The 19,836-nt window shown below is 48.8% G+C and overlaps 1 protein-coding gene across 1 annotated transcript in view; it reads right to left on the reverse strand.

Moving 5' to 3' along the window:
* LOC142582133 (4-pyridoxate dehydrogenase-like) overlaps positions 1–4,891 on the reverse strand; it is a 52,806-nt gene extending 47,915 nt beyond the window's left edge. The window contains exons 1-2 of the mRNA XM_075691528.1: positions 4,318–4,891; positions 2,574–2,776 (exon numbers count right to left, since the gene is read on the reverse strand). Coding sequence (XP_075547643.1) covers positions 2,574–2,776; positions 4,318–4,891 — 777 coding nt within the window. The remainder of the gene's footprint in view (positions 1–2,573; positions 2,777–4,317) is intronic.
* Between the last annotated feature and the right edge of the window lie 14,945 nt (positions 4,892–19,836).

Raw genomic sequence — 19,836 nt, forward strand, 5'->3', positions numbered from 1 at the left:
TTAATGGTAAACATTAATTTGCAGCCTAACACTCTGGCTTCTTCCGTAGCATTCATTCAAGGAACAGGGGATCCTCTGATTCTATCCCATGCAAATTAGCGCAGCTAGACCACATGTGACGAGACCCTCACAGTGCACGGTGTGACAAAAAATTTTGAAGGAATCAGAGCCAGCGTGAGAAAAAGAACCAAATGCCATAATTAAATACAACTCGCTTGACTCGCAATTTCGCTGAAACGTTGACAACCTCGTCCTAGTTGCTCGACCTGTTAAAGGCCAGCAGCAACCAAGAACACAAAATAAAATGTAGAAAAAAATGCGGCAGGAACCATCTCATGATGACTGCGACGGTAATGCATCAGCATTGAACCACTATAGGGACACAACGCATGACCACCATCAAAACGAGGTATGTGTGAGGCGTGTACAGCGGCGGGGCTCCTGTATCGCGCTTCCACAAAAACACTCGGCGCCATCTAGCGCCGCCGCCTCGAAGCCTGTGCGTGGCCTCCGAAGTGCATGGTGCGTCAGTGCGTGGGAGCGCTGAGAAATGCGCAATGTGGAAACGTGGTTCCTATCTCGCGCTCCTTCCTGGTCATGCTGCTCCATCTGGTGACAGTGCCGCGAAGTCCGCGTGTGGACTCCGATACGAGAAGTGTGGCGCGCCGGTGCCTTCGAACGTTGATAATTAATCCCTCGCTTGCCGCACACTCAGTGGCACATACTCAGTAACCCAAGTTGGCGAGAGGTGTATTGAAGAGCGGAGCATACCTATTCCATTCATGGCGCAGCCCGCTAAAGAGCTGGCGTGAGAGCTCATTGAAAAGCGGCGCACACCAAGTGCTCCTGTAGCGCAGACTGCAAACGCGTCGGTTTAAATGATCTTTTTCGTCATTGTTTAACGGCACTTTCCCAGTTTGACATACCCAACCTAGCGTCAAAGACGTTCATTCAAAAGCGGCACACACCCAGTAATCCAAGTCGGCATCAAATAGGTTCGTTGAAGACCAGCACAGATCGAGTGGAACATACCCAGGGCTCCACGCCGGCGTCTTTCTTAGAGCAGTGGCTCCTACCCAGTCCCGCGTTTTAAGTGACCCATGTTGGAGTGAAAAATATTCATTGAAAAGCAGCATGTATGAACACATTGCCACATACTCAGCAACCCAAGTTGGTCCTATGGTTGATTTCGAACCCTGTTACCTCAGCGAAGCAGCCCGATGCCCTACCCTCATTCCACCATTGGCTACCCAGTAACCCAGGTAGACGGGAAAACTGTTTGATACAAACATATATAGATGGAAACACACACATATAGAAAGCTCCTGGAAAGTGCGTGAAGTACCGTAAGAGTGCTAAGGCATTAAAAGTTATAATAAAATAGTAAAGTTAGTCCATTTATTTAGATATTGAGTGGGTTCGCCGATTGAGAGAGTGAGCGATTGAGTTTGTTTAACGTGCCCTACAACACATAGGCCAGGACGCATGCATGAGCTTAGAATAATTGTGACGTATTGAAGCCCTGTGAAACGTACAGAAAGCTCCTTAGATCAGCGTTCTTGCATAAGATTGCCGTGTTCGGGCCAAAGGCATTTGGTTTAGCACAATAATGTAACAGGCACTGAATTCAGACTTGTATACGTAACGAATTACGTGTAATTATACTCCGTTCCATACATAGCGGTCAACCTTGTGGAAGTTATAGCACAAGAAGTTCGGTCAAGAAGAGTTATCACTCCGCGCGATCAGTCCATTCATCGCTGCGCGCCAACAGCGTTCGCTCGCGCGAGCATGCACGTTAGGCTCCTCGCGACGGGTTTCAAATAAAAAAAACACGAAAAGAACAACAAAAATGAATATGATCTCAAAGAACGCATTAGCAGCCGTATATCACAGTGTGTTTGTTTCTAAGGATTAAACCTGTTTCATTCAATACTGAGCCTATATAAAAAGCAGTTGCGCACAATTGCTGTAAAAAAAACATCCAATTAACTAGATCCAAGTGCGAATGAAGCCCCCCCCCCCCCCCCCCCCACTGCAAGAAGTCTCTCTAGCCTTTACAGCGCTGACTGCTATGTATGGAACGCAGTATAACTACTTTGTATTTTCCGGTTGTTTTGTACATATTTGATTGCATCTTTATTCCAAAACGCTAAGTGTAATTTAATTGCTTGTCGTAACCAGTTGCCATGTAACCATGGTTACGATGTTACATGCAACCAGTTACATAATTGACGAAGCAAGCTGTAACAGGCAACGCAGCTTGGAGAACTTGGATTTGGTAAGAGTACAGTAGAACTACCGTGGTCGTGCCACGCAACATCCTCGCTAATGCACATGTTCAGGCAAACCAGGGCGCTCAAAATGTTTCTTGATCCTACAAGCCTCCAGCAGATGTTAGCCAGCAGATTGCACCGGCACTGATATGTCTCGATAGCGACGTCATGTTCGGGAATCGATGCGAGTAAATTACATAAGAAAAAGTTTTTCAGCTCTTCATTGGCCCTACCGCTGCGATGAGTCAGTATGGGGACCCGAGAGCACTTGTGCCAGCGTGAACCGCACCGACTCACGTTGTCGTCGTAGCCATAACTGGCGTCGCTCTGTGGCTCGCTCGCGTAGTCCCAGTCGGCGACGGTGCGCTGCAGCAGGGGCGAGAAGAAGGGCACCTGGGCAGCCTCGTCCTCGAGACCGCCGGCCTCGAGCAGGAGAACGCGCGCCGAGCCGTCCGCCGTGAGCCGGTTGGCGAGCACGCAGCCCGCCGAGCCGGCGCCCACTGTGCACACGGGACAGCAGCGGTAGGAGGGAAGCCTTGAGATCGCTTGGATGTGTGTACCATTCGTGCTTGTGGACCATCAGTTGTGGTTGTAGTGTTACTCAATACGCGCTTTACTTCTTTAAATTTTCAAGCAATCGTAATTTTTCAAACGCAACAAGGCAAGGAGTTTCTGCGCACGTGCTTTTTCAATGCAAGTTGTTGCACTTATAACGCAATTCATTACTGAAAATTATTGATTTACAATTTTACAAAGCGGTTTGACGCCGCAAGGTCGAAGTTTAGGCCAGTACGAGCACCGCACTCCAGGGCAGAGAAATCTCCACCCTGGATGCCATGATCCGAACAGCATTTAAGACAATGAAATCAAGGGTTCGACGGAAGCCCGTCTGGTCGGGATGAAGCATTGAAGAAATAAAACGAAGGACACCGACCAACAGAAGTGCTAAAAAACGAATGAATCTAAAAGACGTTTCGGCTTCGCTACGGAAGCCTTGTTCACAATGGGATGACGGAAGGTTCATGGAAGCTTATGTATGCTACAGAACGTGACGTAAGCAGCGCGTGTATGACGGGGGGAGGGTTCCCTCATTTCGATTGAGCGTGTGACGTGTTTTTTGTATCTCCAGTGATTCCAGATACAGCCACGATTTTAGGTTTCTTTCGTGGCCGATAATTCTCGAGCGATCCCAGTCGATCTTGTGGCCCGTTGTATCCGTGTGCTCGGCAAGGGCATTCGACACTACGCTTCTTTTCGACATCATTCTGATGCTGCCTCAGTCTCTGTTTGAAGTTTCCCGACTCACCAATGTATGCGTAGTCGCAATCTGCGCAGGGTATCTTATAGACCACGCCGGGAAACGATTCTCTCGGAAGCCTGTCCTTGCCGCCGACGAGCGCTTGCCTCAGCTTACACACGGGCACGTGCGCCACCTCAACGTAATAACTGCGTAGAACGCGAGACAAGGTTTCGCTTATCCCTGGAACGTGAGGTATGGCAGCACGCTTTCTTGGTCGGGGATTGGCCGGACGAGCTGGATTGGACAGACTGCGTTCCACAGCACACAAAAAGGATGTAGGATAGCCGCTTGCCGAGAGATCACCTCGCACGTGGTCCAAGTCAGTGGAACGACTTTGTGCTGTGGTGCAAATGCGGTTCGTACGGTTGAGCAGCGAGGCAGCAACCGACCTTTTGTGGGCGTCTGGATGAACGGATTGAAAGTTCAGGTAGCGGCCAGTGTGTGTGTCCTTACGGTATACGCTGAACGAGAGCCGTCCATCGCGTCTGGTGACAAGTACATCTAAATAAGGTAGTCTGCTGTCGACCTCTGTCTCAACTGTGAATTGGATGGCCTTTTCTTGACTGTTTAAGTGCGCAGTGAACGAATCCAAAGCGCTGCGCCGGATCAGACAGAAACAGTCGTCAACATAGCGCAGAAAAACTTTTGGCCTAGGCCTGAAGGACGCGAGAGCACGCCTTTCCAAACATTCCATCGTAAGATTGGCAGCAGTAACAGAGACGGATGCACCCATTGCCGTACCGTGGACTTGCCTGTAGAAGACCTTGTCGAAACAGAAGTACGTGTTTCCAAGGCAAAAACAGAGTAGCCTCTTGAGGTCGGGAACGTCAATGGACGACCTGTCTGGCAAGGTCCTGTCAGATTCCAGAGCAGAAGTGCATGCTTCCACAGCCAAGTCGGTCGGAATTGAGGTAAACAGCGACACCAGGTCGAACGAAACCATCACCTCGTCGTCGTCTAGAGACACGTCACGAACTTTTTCAATAAAGTCACAGGAGTTGCTCACGTGCGTGGAGCTCTTCCCGATGAGTGGAGCCAGAAGCTGGTGCAGGTATGCGGACAATTTGTAGAGCGGGGAGCGAGTGTAGTCGACGATTGGACGTAGGGGGACGTTAGGCTTATTAACCTTTGGCAGACCATGAAGTGCAGGTGCAGCACCGTTATGACAGAGAAGCTTGAAATACAAAGAGTTGTGCTCGGGAGCTACGAAGCGGAACACGTCAGCCAGGAGAGTCTGGAAGTCCCTCTGAACCTTCAAGGTCGGGTCCCGAGTGAGCCGGACGTAAGTGTACTGGTCATTAAGCAGAGCCAACATCTTGTTTTTGTAGACAGCCGCGTCAATTAGCACTGTTGCATTCCCCTTGTCGGCGGGAAGGATCACGATTGCAATGTTCGCCTGAAGTCGCTTGACAGCTTTTCGTTCCTCAGCGGAAAGAGGGGAAACAAACTTCCAAACAAACAAAATCCGTTCATCCAGACGCTCACAAAAGGTCGGTTGCTGCCTCACTGCTCAACCGTATGAACTGCATTTGCACCACAGCACAAAGTCGTTCCACTGACTTGGACCACGTGCGAGGTGATCTCTCGGCAAGCGGCTATCCCACATCCTTCTTGTGTGCTGTGGAACGCCGTCTGTCCGATCCAGCTCGTCCGGCCAATCCCCGACCAAGAAAGCGTGCTGCCATACCTTACGTTCCAGGGATAAGCGAAACCTTGCCTCGCGTTCTACGCAGTTATGACGTTGAGGTGGCGCACGTGCCCGTGTGTAAGCTGAGGCAAGCGCTCGTCGGCGGCAAGGACAGGCTTCCGAGAAAATCGTTTCCCGGCGTGGTCTATAAGATACCCTGCGCAGATTGCGACTACGCATACATTGGTGAGTCGGGAAACTTCAAACAGAGACTGAGGCAGCATCAGCATGATGTCGAAAAGAAGCGTAGTGTCGAATGCCCTTGCCGAGCACACGGATACAACGGGCCACAAGATCGACTGGGATCGCTCGAGAATTATCGGCCACGAAAGAAACCTAAAATCGCGGCTGTATCTGGAATCACTGGAGATACAAAAAACACGTCACACGCTCAATCGAAATGAGGGAACCCTCCCCCCGTCATACACGTGCTGCTTATGTCACGTTCTGTAGCATACATAAGCTTCCATAAACCTTCCGTCATCCCATTGTGAACGAGGCTTCCGTAGCGAAGCCGAAACGTCTTTTAGATTCATTCATCTTTTAGCACTTCTGTTGGTCGGTGTCCTTCGTTTTATTTCTTCAGCATTTAAGACAGCACTACACCTACCCCTAAATACCTCCACCGAAATATGCCTCCAGCTAGGCCTCATAAAACGATAGGTGAGCTTATTCAGGCCCACCGACAGACACAATACATACGTCTCGCGAGAACCACCACTGACAGGCACATCCTACACACCCTCGGTATCAGGAACCCAGCCACGGATCCCACACAGCTCCAGGTACCCCACCACATTCACCGCGAACTTCTTATTAAACCTCTCCCTAAAAACATGCACCCCACCTACCACGAACCCCGCCGCAGAGCTCGCGCACGGGCGCTCCACAAACACCATGACACGGAACCGGACGCTATGTGGGTGGATGCCGCATGCACAGGTGAGGATGCGGTTGTTGCCATCACGAACCCCTCTCTACAACCGCTTACCACCCTTCACATACCCTCAACTGCCACTTCTGAGGAGGCTGAAGAGGCCACCATTCGCCTAGCTATTACGCGCGCGGAGGCCCGGTATATATTCATCATCATCATAATCATCATCATCATCATCATAGTTACGCCCACTGCAGGGAAAAGGCCTCTCCCATACTTCTCCAACTACCCCGGTCATGTACTAATTGTGGCCATGTTGTCCCTGCAAACGTCTTAATGTCATCCGCCCACCTAACTTTCTGCCGCCCCCTACTACGCTTCCCTTCCCTTGGAATCCAGTCCGTAACCCTTAATGACCATCGGTTATCTTCCCTCGTCATTACATGTCCGGCCCATGCCCATTTCTCTTTCTTGATTTCAACTAAGATGTCATTTACCCGCGTTTGTTCCCTCAACCAATCTGCTCTTTTCTTATCCCTTAACGTTACACCTATCATTCTTCTTTCCATAGCTCGTTGCGTCGTCCTCAATTTGAGCAGAACCCTTTTCGTAAGCCTCCAGGTTTCTGCCCCGTAGGTGAGTACTGGTAAGCCACAGCTGTTATACACTTTCCTCTTGAGGTATAGTGGCAACCTGCTATTCATGATTTGAGAATGCCTGCCAAACGCACCCCAGCGCATTCTTATTCTTCTGGTTATTTCAGTCTCATGATGCGGATCCGTGGTCACTACCTGCCCTAAGTAGACGTATTCCCTTACCACTTCCAGTGCCTCGCTACCTATCGTAAACTGCTGTTCTCTTCCGAGACTGTTAAACATTACTTTAGTTTTCTGTAGATTAATTTTCAGACCCACCCTTCTGCTTTGCCTCTCCAGGTCAGTGAGCATGCATTGCAAGTGGTCTCCTGAGTTACTAAGCTAGGCAATATCATCAGCGAATCGCAAGTTGCTAAGGTATTCTCCATCAACTTTTATCCCCAATGCTTCCCACTCCAGGTCTCTGAATACCTCCTGTAAACATGCTGTGAATAGCATTGGAGAGATCATATCTCGCTGTCTGACGCCTTTCCTTATTTGGATTTTGTTGCTTTTTTTGTGGAGGATTACGGTGGCTGTGGAACCGCTATAGATATCTTCCAGTAACTTTACATATGGCTCATCTACACCCTGATTCCGTAGTGCCTTCATGACTGCTGAGGTTTCGACTGAATCAAATGCTTTTTCGTAATCAATGAAGGCTATATATAAGGGTTGGTTATATTCCGCACATTTCTCTATCACCTGATTGATAGTGTGAATATGGTCTATTGTTGAGTAGCCTTTACGGAATCCTGCCTGGTCCTTTAGTTGACAGAAGTCTAAGGTATTCCTGATTCTATTTGCGATTACCTTAGTAAATACTTTGTAGGCAATGGACAGTAAGCTGATCGGTCTATAATTTTTCAAGTCCTTGGCGTCCCCTTTCTTATGGATTAGGATTATGTTAGCGTTCTTCCAAGATTCCGGTACGTTCGAGGTCATGAGGCATTGTGTATATAGGGTGGCCAATCTTTCTAGGACAGTGTTCCCACCATCCTTCAACAAATCTGCTGTTACCTGATCCTCCCCAGCTGCCTTCCCCCTTTGCATAGCTCCCAAGGCGTTCTTTACCTCTTCCGGCGTTATTTGTGGGATTTCAAGTTCATATAGACTATTCTCTCTCACCTTACCGTCGTGGGTGTCACTGGTACTGTATATATCTTTATAAAACCCTTCAGCCACTTCAACTATCTCATCCATATTAGTAACGATTTTGCCGGCTTTGTCTCTTAACGCACACATCTGATTCTTGCCTATTCCTAGTTTCTTCTTCCCTGCTTTTAGGCTTCCTCCGTTCCTGAGAGCCTGTTCAATTCTATCCATATTATAGTTCCTTATTTCCGCTGTCTTACGCTTGTTGATTAACTTAGAAAGTTCTGCCAGTTCTATTCTAGCTTTAGGGTTAGAGGCTTTCATACATTGGCGTTTCTTGATCAGATCTTTCGTCTCCTGCGATAGCTTACTGGTTTCCTGTTTAACGGCGTTACCACCGACTTCTATTGCGCACTCCTTAATGATGCCCATAAGATTGTCGTTCATTGCTTCAACACTATGGTCCTCTTCCTGGGTTAAAGCCGAATACCTGTTCTGTAGCTTGATCCGGAATTCCTCTATGTTCCCTCTTACCGCTAACTCATTGATTGGCTTCTTATGTACCAGTTTCTTCCGTTCCCTCCTCAAGTCAAGGCTAATTCGAGTTCTCACCATCCTATGGTCACTGCAGCGCACCTTGCCGAGCACCTCTACATATTGTATGATGCTAGGGTTCGCGCAGAGTATGAAGTCGATTTCATTTCTAGTCTCACCATTCGGGCTCCTCCACGTCCACTTTCGGCTAACCCGCTTGCGGAAAAACGTATTCATTATCCGCAAAATATTCTGTTCTGCAAACTCTACTAAAACCTCTCCTCTGCAATTCTTAGAGCCTATGCCATATTCCCCCACTGACTTGTCTCCAGCCTGCTTCTTGCCTACCCTGGCATTGAAGTCGCCCATCAGTATAGTGCATTTTGTTTTGACTTTACCCATCGCCGATTCCACGTCTTCATAAAAGCTTTCGACTACCTGGTCATCATGACTGCATGTAGGGGCATAGACTTGTACTATTTTCAATTTGTACCTCTTATTAAGTTTCACAACAAGACCTGCCACCCTCTCGTTAATGCTATAGAATTCCTGTATGTTACCAGCTATTTCCTTATTAATCAGGAATCCGACTCCTAGTTCTCGTCTCTCCGCTAAGCCCCGGTAGCACAGTACGTGCCCGCTTTGTAGCACTGTATATGCTTATTTTGTCCTCCTAAAGTCACTGAGCCATATTATATCCCATTTACTACCCTCTAATTCCTCCAATAACACTGCTAGACTCGCCTCACTAGATAACGTTCTAACGTTAAACGTTGCCAAGTTCAGATTCCAATGGCGGCCTGTCCGGAGCCAGGTATTCTTAGCACCCTCTGCTGCGTCACAGATCTGACCGCCGCCGTGGTCAGTTGCTTTGCGGCTGCTGGGCACTGAGGGCCGGGGTTTGATTGTTGTATTCATATAGGAGGTTGTGGCCAAGTACTGCACCAGGGTGGCCAATCCTGCTCTGGTGAGCCGGTATATATTATCGGACTCTAAAACTGCGATACTAAATTTTGCTCGCGGGAGAGCTCACGTCCCTGCATTTCGCATACTGATCTCCCTCGCTGCATACCCGCCCCGCCACATGGAGCTTATACGGGTGCCTGCCCACTCTGGGAATCCTGGAAACGAGGCTGCCAACGCTTTAGCCCAAGCTTCTCTCCACCGGCAACCGGCGGCCTTCGATCCAGGGTTCTCACGGGAGCGCATGGATTCATTCAATGAACTTACGCAGGCCTGCAAAGCGTCGGCTCTACCCCCCATTCCATCCCTCCCTCGACAATTATCACCAGACACTTTGAGGCGACTCCAAACACGCACCTTACCCTCCCCTTATATACGCTCGAGCTATCACCACGTCCACACCGACCCATCCAGTACCCTCTGCCACCACCCCAAAGCCACTCTCGATCACATCCTTTTCCTCTGCCCTGCGGATCCATCCCTCGGGGCCTGGAGCACCTTACTACTTGGGAGGCTTGGGAGACCCTACTGCGCTCCGAGGACCCGGCCAAGCAAGCCATCGCCACAGGCCGGGCTGCCAGCGTCTTGAGCCTCCGGGACATGAACGTTTGAGTGCAGTGAGGCCGTGCGGGGCCCAAGGAGCTGCGTTTCTGCAACTCCCCTTTGTGCAATAAAGTTCTCACCACCACCACAACCGCACTATGAGGGTACTGAGCTAGGCTAGTTGTTTTACGTTGGACATGGCGAAACAGCGACGATGACAGGATGTTTAAAACAGTCGAGACAAGATGCTGTGTGACTCCGAATAAGGATTCAGGGGATAGCGCACTGTTGTGTGTGTTTAGTTAGGTTACATGTACACCATGCGGGCTTAACTGCCATACTTGCGCCTCCCCCAGACACTTGCGCCATAGTTCCTTTTCTGTAGGAAGTTATGGAGGAAACTCTGTGGTTGAAGGGCACGCTTGAAGAATAATAATATAGGCGGTGCTCCGAGATGCAAGGGCCCATCGCCGAAAACTTAGTCTTAGTGATGAACCAGTAGCATTCACTAGTAACGTGTCCATTACCGCTATTCACCAGCGCCTTTTGTTTTGAACTACTGTAGCATGCGAACTGCTTTGTGGATCCGGCCGACGGTCATCCACAAAATTTTATGACAAGTAAGTATTCTTAAAATAACGCTATGTAGAACCATAGGCGGCATTATCAGTCTCAGCTTAACTTTTGCCACTTAAGTGTGCCTTCATAGCAACCTGTATCAGCACACAAGCTGAGCGGGTGTCATACAGTCAAATAACGCTGCTCTTAATTATCGTGTTACTGCAATTAACGCGCAACGCATCATTCGACGAAATACGTTAAGAATCAGTGGGCTTGGACAGTAGCTGGCCGTGAATTATACGCAGTGCGAAGAGATCGAACGCTAGAGACCTGCATAGCTCACTGCGGGTGTCACCGTGTATTATCATAGTTTTCGTGCCCCTGCTGTCTATGTTCACACTTACCGCAAATGGTGCGAATGGCATTATTTCAAGCGTTTCTCACAGTATTTAGTGAAAATCAGACGAGCGCACCAGACCACAGACACAACTAGCGCTCTGTATGTCAGGTCTGTCTGAAAATTATCCAACCATATTCCTGGATAAACGAAGCGTTGCCTAGAGTTTTCCTTGTCTTAATCTTCTTCAGCGTTTTCCTTCTGCTTTAACACGCCAAGACCTTCTCTGTTCTTCGACATCTGCAAACAGTCCTGGGACCCTCCTTCGGGAACTGCTGTTAGGATAGCCATCACGTTGCCTTGACATCATCTCGGGTTTGAAAGCGCGTTCCTTTCGAGTGCCTGTCAATTGCCAGGAAGAGCCAAAAGTATTATAGGACCATGCCCGGAGAGCAAGGAGCTTGAAGAAGCAAAGAAATACTGTGCTGTGATAAAGAAACACTGAATCACATGAGGCATTTGAGCAGGAGCGTGAGCATGGTACCTTTGTTAAATCATTGCGTACCCAGACCATATTTAAAATGGGATTCTTAGCGTCTATGTCGTTACTAGCTAGCTGATTCAATTTCGCTCATAAGGAACCAACCAATTTATTTTGCTAAATTTGCATTTCACAAAAAAAAAAGAAACTTCTTGAAGGCGCGGAAAGCATGGCCCACTCGGCACATATATGTCTGGCTTTCCTCGAAGTGATTACACCACATTGTTATCTGCTTCATAGCCATAGCGTCAGCTCCAAATGCTGTTCGCATCTTCCGAATTGCTTGTCATTGGTTATCATCAAGCTTCGCGAAGCACTTCATACAGTGTCCTTGCTGAAGTTGCTCCGTCATTTTTGTGCACTTGGTATCACACCGAGACGCTCCTGCGCAACAGCAGTCGCAAGTGAAAGTCAAGCCACCTGCTCAGGTCAAGCACTCCGCGGACATTCCTTCCACGACACGTATTGGGCCTAACCTGCGCCCCGTAGTTTTCCGTAAAAAAAGCGAAAGCCGGATACTTTTCATATGCGCCTTGTACACTGCTCACTCCATGCTCTCTCCTCACTCGATATGTAAATTACAGCATTGTTGTACTGACTGCACTTGATCGGCCTAACCTGCACTTAACGGAGCATTGACCGCAGTGCAGCAACACGCCATGTGCCACTCCCTGACATCGTCCGAAACAGGAGAGATTCAAAGAAAAATGGAGGCTTGAAATGAATAATTGTGGTATTACAATCCAATGTTTCGACAGGGATACTTGAATGAATGACTGGTCGTGTCGGTCATCCATCTTAACTAGCTCACGCACAAGGTTTGAAGAAAACGAGTAACCGCGTTGAACAAGGGGACGTGACTGAGACAGACGCAGCGTTTCGCCTGCCTCAGTCACGTCCCCTTGTGAAGCACTGTTACTTGTTTTCTTCGTATTTGTTATTTGTAAGGACTGGATACAAAATAAAGACAGTCAAGGCCCTTAAAAGCAAGGGCACGTGTTCTAAAAGATATTTAGCTCTTCTTTGTTAGTTTACTCCCGTGGACTCACTGGCACTTTTTTTCTGGTACTAAAATTTCTTATGTAACATTGAGCTCCCTTCTGCCTTGAAAAACCTGCTACATACAGCGTAACCTTGGCAAAAGCTTAAATTACGATAGCAAAAAACATACTCACATGCATGCATGAACTAACACACATAAACAACCAAGAAAGCCTCTGCCCCCAGCTCCGGCACACAAGCTCAGCTGCAAGTAATTCCAGTGTATGTGACCCGGGATAATGTAAAGATTCCATTCCGTGGTGCGATTCCTTTTCGTGCTTGGTCCGTGGACCGATCGGCGCTCCGCCTTCGTTATCAGCGGGACCAGCGGCAGTCTTGGCGTGTGGGAATGAGCAAGGTATACCACCGAGCAATAGGAAGCCATACTTTATACAAACCCTGTTCATTTTAGGTGCTAGGGCGAATAACTGAGGCAGGTTTCTGCAAGCAGGTTAAAAGGACGAAAAAAAAATACCGGATCACATTGTTCATCGCAGTATTGTGCCCTGAAAATCTCTTTTTGCTATGCCAAGGGACGAAAGATTGAATTTTGTGGCATCGTTGCCAACTGAGAATCTTCTTCGTATCCATATGCAAGTATTTAAGACCGTTAGGAGCTAGGTCTTGTGGATAAAACGGTAAAAAGCAACGGTGAGGTTATTAAATACGTTTGGGCTACTCTGTGCATTCTCGAAGGCTGAGACTGATACTAAGCCGCACAGACATTAGCTATCTGCGATAATATTTGAGAATAACCATGTTTCTTTTTATTCACAGCATGTCCGTTTAAAGAATGTGTCTTTACTACCGAGGTACCGCATAGGTAACGTCTGTAGTGCGTAAAATTTGAGCCGTAAACGCCAATTTTGAGGGCAATGGAATTACCGACATGGCCAAACGCCGAGCTCTGCTGGTGTCTTCTTTGAGCGATAATGTCGTGCGCATGTTGAAAGGACGCCTGCCAACCGTGTCGGTTAACAGCCAGACTTACGATGAAGTCGTTGAACACCTAGAGGAACGCTACAATCCTCAAGTTAATGAAATAGCGGCGAGTTTCTCGTTCTTCATGCGCAAACAAAGGGACGGAGAGAGCGTTCGGGAATACATTGCCGAGCTTCGGAGACTGGCGGAAAGTTGCAACTTCGGCAACTCGCTGCACCGTTTGCTGCGAGACCGCATAGTATGCGGAATCAGGGACGACGACGCACGACGCTGCCTATTAACGCGGAAGAAGCTAACTTTTGAGGAAGCAGAAGAATTCGCCATAGCTTCAGAGAAGGCGCTAGGGGACGTTCGTGAGATGCGAAAAGCATACCCAGTGACTACGGGAACCAGCATCAATGTTGTACAGTCGCAGCGTGGACGACGACCCTGGACGAAGTGGAACACTGCAAAGAACAACCATTCATGTGAGCGTTGCGGCGGCCCCCACGCAACACCCATGTGCCGTCATCGAAACACCAAGTACCACCATTGCGGCAGGAAAGGTCATCTGGCGAAGGTTTGCAGCAGTGGCCGCCCTCAAAAACGTGGTGCCTTTGCCGTCGAGGAAATGGAAGGTGAGACGGAAGAAGAAATGTTGCTTGCTCTTGTCGCTCACAGCTCCGCCGCCAGAGCTACGTTGAAGCCTCTCGAGGAAGAGTTAACATGGCAGGGCCGGAAATTGCGAATGATTCTAGACACTCATACCGAAGAACATATTTAATAAACATCGCAAATGGTGGCCAGCACTGGAAAAAACGTCGCTCCGCTTAACATGCTCGGGCCATTGCCAGTTGTCGGCGAGATAATTATGAGGGTTCAGTCTGGATCGACTGTTGTGATCAGCACGCTAATCGTGGTGGCATGTAACGGACCACTGCTGTGCGGCCGGAACACGATAGAGGCCTTCCGTAAGGCGGGTGTGCCCTTCTGGGACACTAGAACCACCTCAAGTGTAAATGTTCTTCGGGGTAGCAAGATGACGCCTCTTCTCGATGAATTTTCGGATCTTTTTGAGAACAAGCTTGGCTGTTGCAAGGGCCCCCGTGTGCAATTACACCTCAAAGAAGGAGCCCGCCCTCGTTTCTGTAAGGCACGTACAGTGCCTTATGCCATGCGCTCCAAAGTTTCGGCTGAGATCGACCGTCTTGTGCAAGACGGAGTGCTTTCGCCGATAAGCATTTCAGATTGGGCAACACTGGTGGTTCCGGTAGCAAAAAAAGAACGGCGATATACGATTGTGTGGCGACTTCAAGTTAACGGTCAACCCGGCGTCTCAGTTGGAACAGTAACCCCTTCCCAAAGTTGAAGACATATTTGCGGCGCTTTCGGGAGGCGAAGTCTTCAGCACTCTGGACCTACGCAACGCGTACAATCAGCTGCCGCTGGACGACGAAGCTAGCAATACGGCGGTACTCAACACACACCGGGGCTTTACTGCTACAGTCGCCTAGCATTTGGAATTGTTTCGGCACCCGCCTTGTTCCATCGATGCTTGGAATCGATTTTGCAAGGTTTGCCGAATGTTCAAGTGTACCTCGACGACATCATTGTGGTTGACAAGGAAAACGACACATCGGTACTGCGGCAGGTGTTTCAGTGGGTTCGTGAACACAACTTAAAGTTGAACAAAGCCAAGTGCCGGTTTAGGGAAGCACAAGTGTCGTTTCTGGGGCACCGCATCGATGCCAAAGGTCTTCATCCTCTGCAAGAAAACCTCGAGGCGCTACTGGCCGCGCCGAAGCCAACATCGGTAAGCAAGTTGAAGTCGTCCTTGGGCTTGGTTACTTATTATGCTAAATTCTTGTCCAACTTGTCAACGACGCTGGCTCCGTTATATCGCTTACTGGCAATGGGGGTGTTGAGGCAATGGGGGCCGTCCCAGGACAGAGAATTTAGAGAAGCAAAGTGCCTTAGGCAAGGCTAAATTTCTGGTCCACTAGGACCCACGAGAACCCCTTCGACTGGAATGCCTCATCGGTTGGCTTGGGCGCAGTGCTGTCCCACCGCATCAACGGCGAAGACTATCCGATAGCTTTTCGCTTTAGAACCTTGACGCCGGCGGAGCGAAATTATTCGCAACTGGAAAAGGAAGCGCTCGCCCTAGTTTTCGGTGTGACAAGGTTCAGAGACTATCTTTTCGGGAATAAATTTTGTCTGATAACGGATCACAAGTCGTTGACAGGGCTGTTCCATCCCGAGAAACCAATTCCGCAAATGGCGGCGGCCAGGATACAGCGTTGGGCGCTCCTTTTATCAGCGTATGAGTGTGACCTATAATTCCGGAAAGGACCATTACACGCGAATGCCGATGCTTTGAGCCGTTTGCCACTGCCGGAGCAAGGGCACCCTGGTGAAGATGATCCCGCCGAATATGTGCTACGTGCGCTAGCTTTGACAGATTTTTCTCTTAGCGCAGAGCAGTTGGCAGACAGCACGAGCGAGGACATGCTCCTCGACAGGTGAAGACGTGGATCCTTTGTGGTTGGCCAAACCAGCTGGGGCCGGAGCAACAGTGCCTTCAGCCGTACTTCACCCGCAGAAACGAACTCACTGTGAGTAAAGGACTAATATACTGGGGTCATCGCGTATTTTTGCCCGAGACCGTGCGGGCACTTATTCTGAAAGAACTTCACGACACCCACCCAGGCATGACTGCAATGAAGCGCCTGGCCCGTACGATGTTTTGCTACAGTTTTGGTACCCCGGATTGGACCACGACATAGAGAAGCTGGTACAAAGCTGCCAGCAATGCGTGCAATGTTGGCCCATGCCAGCGGTACAGGTCCCTTCAAGCTGGCCGAAAACCAACAAACGTTGGTCTCGCCTGCATATCTATTATGCAGAGCCAGTAGAAGGTCACATGATATTGGTGGTGGTAGATGCGGAAACGAAATGGATAGAGGCAGTACCTCTTAAAACAGCAAGTGCAGAAACTACAGTCGAAGTACTGCGAGGGATCTTCGCGCGTTTCGGTCTGCAGTCGTTTCCGACAATGGGCCACAATTTAGCAGTTCAGTGACTGAAAGATTTTTCAAAGATAACCATGTGTGTCACGTTACCTTCGCTCCATACTATCCGCAGTCACACGAATTGGCGGAGCGTGCAGTGCGCACCATTAAGGAAGGCATCAAGAAAAATAAGGATGGAAGCCTGCTCAGTCGTATTTCCAAGTTCTTGCTACGCTACAGGGCAACACCGACTCGAGATGGCAAGTCGCCCGCGGAGATGTTGCTGGGTTTTCAACCCAGGACCCGCCTAAGTGCACATTTTCCAGAGGAAGAGGTGGCACGGGATCCCACGGTGAGCAGACCCCCGGCACCGTTGCCACAAGTCGTTTCACCGGGAGCGCCTGTTTGGTCGCGGCAGTACAATCAGGCTTGCCAGAGATGGTTACCCGGCACGCTGACGTCAACAAGAGGTAGGCGTATGGTCACGGTGGACACCACAGGAGGGGTGCAGCGCCGTCACGTAGACCAAGTGCGGTCACGACTCGCAGCGGATGAAGTAAAGCAAGAATTCTATGCAACTCGACCTGGAGACAACCAAGTCACAGAGAGTAATCAACGCTCTGCAGTGGAAGACGTTGAACCATCGTCAGACGGATCATTTGGTACATCCCAGGCTTCCAGTGAAGCAACCTCAAGTGTACCGGCGGGCTTAGGACTTCCTAGGCGTTCTACGCGCACAAGGAGACCACCCGACAGGCTAGGCTTCTAAGGGGGAGGAAGTGCCGTATCGCGTCATTGCAAGCCCGCCTATCGCATCACGAAGTGCGCATGCACCTACTGATTCGTACAGAATAAAAGCAGCCACGCTATCTTCAATAAACCATTCCATTGCTTGCACCTACTGCGTCTGTTGTTGCTACTCGCGCTACAGCAGTCTCAACCTTTGTAACGTCGAGGTAAATGGAATGGGAAAAAAAACAGGTTGAAACTTGGACACCTTTCTTCAGTATCAGTTAATGGTCCTCTTCGGTTGCATCCTAATTGGTTGTCATGGAACTATATATCAGCGCTGTATTGGCTGCTGATGACTTTGATTATTACCTCGAAGTTTCTGCGCAATTTTTTTGCAAACATTGAAAAAGATATATCATGTGCCATTTTTTTCTTTTTTTTTTTGCGCTCTACTCGTCACTGGTTACTGCCACGTGAGATAGTCGTACAGCTATTTTTCCCACATAAATCAAATACCACCTCTACTCTCTGTTAATGACATGCTAGAAGGTGAACATGCAGGAAAGCTTGCCGCACTTCCTCGCTTTAGAGAAAATAAGTTTCTACGTCCGTACCTTCTCGTACATGTGTGGAGAAGAATATGGTAAACTCGCATGATACTTACCGATGACGTAATCGTACTCATCGTCGATGATCAGCGTATTGTAAATTGTTAGTGTAGGCAAGTCGAAGAACACTACAACGGTAACTATGTTTAGCAACAGTAACAGAAAGTTAGGAATTACGGGCATACTGAGGCTTATCGTGGATTGTTTTCATTCGACGCAGAAAAACTGTTTGTCGCTCACCTACTGAGTGCATTTTGCCTGCCATGTGGAGTAAAAGAACTTCAAATCAGAAAAAGACCTATTCTAATAGCGAAGCGTGTGAGGAAAGGCCGCACAGCTGCTACAAAGTAATGATGCTGTTCATTCTATACCGACAGTTAAGGTCACAGGCAGTTTCCGGGAATCGCTTACTATACAAAGTATCGCTCAATGACAAGTGGAAAGGAAAGCCATATGCTTGGCTTGAACTCTGCAGGAGAGCAGTGTGTGTTTGCGTATATGCGCTGGTCTTTGTGTCATTTTCTTGTTATCGTCGTTTAGTGTGCGCAGTCATTTTCACAATGAAGTCAAACCAACTAGCCCGCCTTTCAGACTTATTGTGTGTTACGGTATAACGGCGAGCCCACCATCCTATAACAGGGAAGAATTAAGGTCGGGAAGTTTACGTAACATTTACAGCTGATAGCCAGTAGGCTGGGAAACCAACACAATGGATGCCAAAAGAAAGGAAACGCAACAAGACCAGTTAGTAAAATGTCTGCGCGACTAAGCCTTGTCTTGAAAGGGAAAATTGTCACCCACCCGAGTGTAGCACGAAGCTACAAAAGAAACCCATACGGATTTCTCAGAAAGCAAGCTTCGCAGTTGAAGAAAAATTCGTCCTGTTCGGGAATTCAAACCCGGGACCAACGGCTTTCCGGAGTGGTCACTCTACCATCTGCGCTATAACCCGGCGGCTATAGCGCATCGTAGCGCGAGGGCGAATTAATCGACAACTCTAATCACAAGGTCACTGAATATTGCAAATAAGTTCTGCGGCATCCCGCAAGGTGGGGGAAGTGTCATGAAAGGAAAAATTGCCATACAACCGAGTGCAGCACGAAGCTGCAAATGAAACCCATACAGGTTCCTCAGAAATAAATCTTGGCAATATCTCATAAATAGAGGGCATTATTTTCGCTTTGGAAGTGCAGGATCAACGACAGACAAGATTTTATGGTCAACTTTGAACGCATACATAAATAACGCCGGACAACGACTTTTTTTACGCATAAGGCACTTAAGGCTCTCGCCTTAATGAAATACGTTAATTACGTCCCGAAATACGTCCCGAAAATAGTTCAAGCCGCAGTGGTGGCTTAGCAGCTAAAGTGCCGCGCTGCTATAAAGACGAGGTCGCGGGATCCGATTCCGGTCACGACGGCCGCATTTGAATGGCGGCGAATTGCAAAAACACCCGTGCACCGCGCAGTGGGTGTACGTTAATGAACCCCAGGGGGTCAACATTAATCTGGATTTGCCCAGTGCAGCGCGACTCCTAATAAGATCGCGTTTTTGGAACCTAGAATCCTAGAAATGAATTTACAGAGTAGTTCAGTGCGTGAGCCTACCCATGGGTTTTGTTTCTAGCTTACTTTTTGCTGCACATTTCCGTATTGGAATGACCGATAGACTCGCGCGCTACTCTTTTAAATGCCAGGAAATCATCAAGCATTTTGTCCTCCTGCCCTCGATGTGACGTCCAGCGCATTTGTTCTCAGACCACGTTAGGCCAACCGCATTCTAGAAAGTATTCAGAGACGAATATTCTGGAACCGTGGCGACGTCCGTCACTGGCACAAAAAGCAATCCGCCCGCTGCTGCAGTTTTGAAGTTGTAACGGTTAGTCTGGCTGGGGCGTCCCTCTCGCTACCTCTCTATTCTTCGTCGCATGTTCTTGTGGGTAGAAAATCGGGACACTTGACTGGACACGGACAACCAGCTTTAATGACCGAGATCTAGGAGCAGGCTACTAAACGTTGTGTCTCTTACGAATATTTCCACGTGCCCTTCGGGCTTTGCAGCTGTGACGTTCGAGTTATCGCGGTAAGCTTGTGGGAGTGCTAATTGTGATAACAATCGCTACTCGAAGGTCACGACTGCAAATCCCGAAGGGCACTTGGCAACATATGTAG

This window comes from Dermacentor variabilis, chromosome 5 (assembly GCF_050947875.1).
Source record: "Dermacentor variabilis isolate Ectoservices chromosome 5, ASM5094787v1, whole genome shotgun sequence".
Classification (NCBI taxonomy): Eukaryota; Metazoa; Arthropoda; class Arachnida; order Ixodida; family Ixodidae; genus Dermacentor; species Dermacentor variabilis.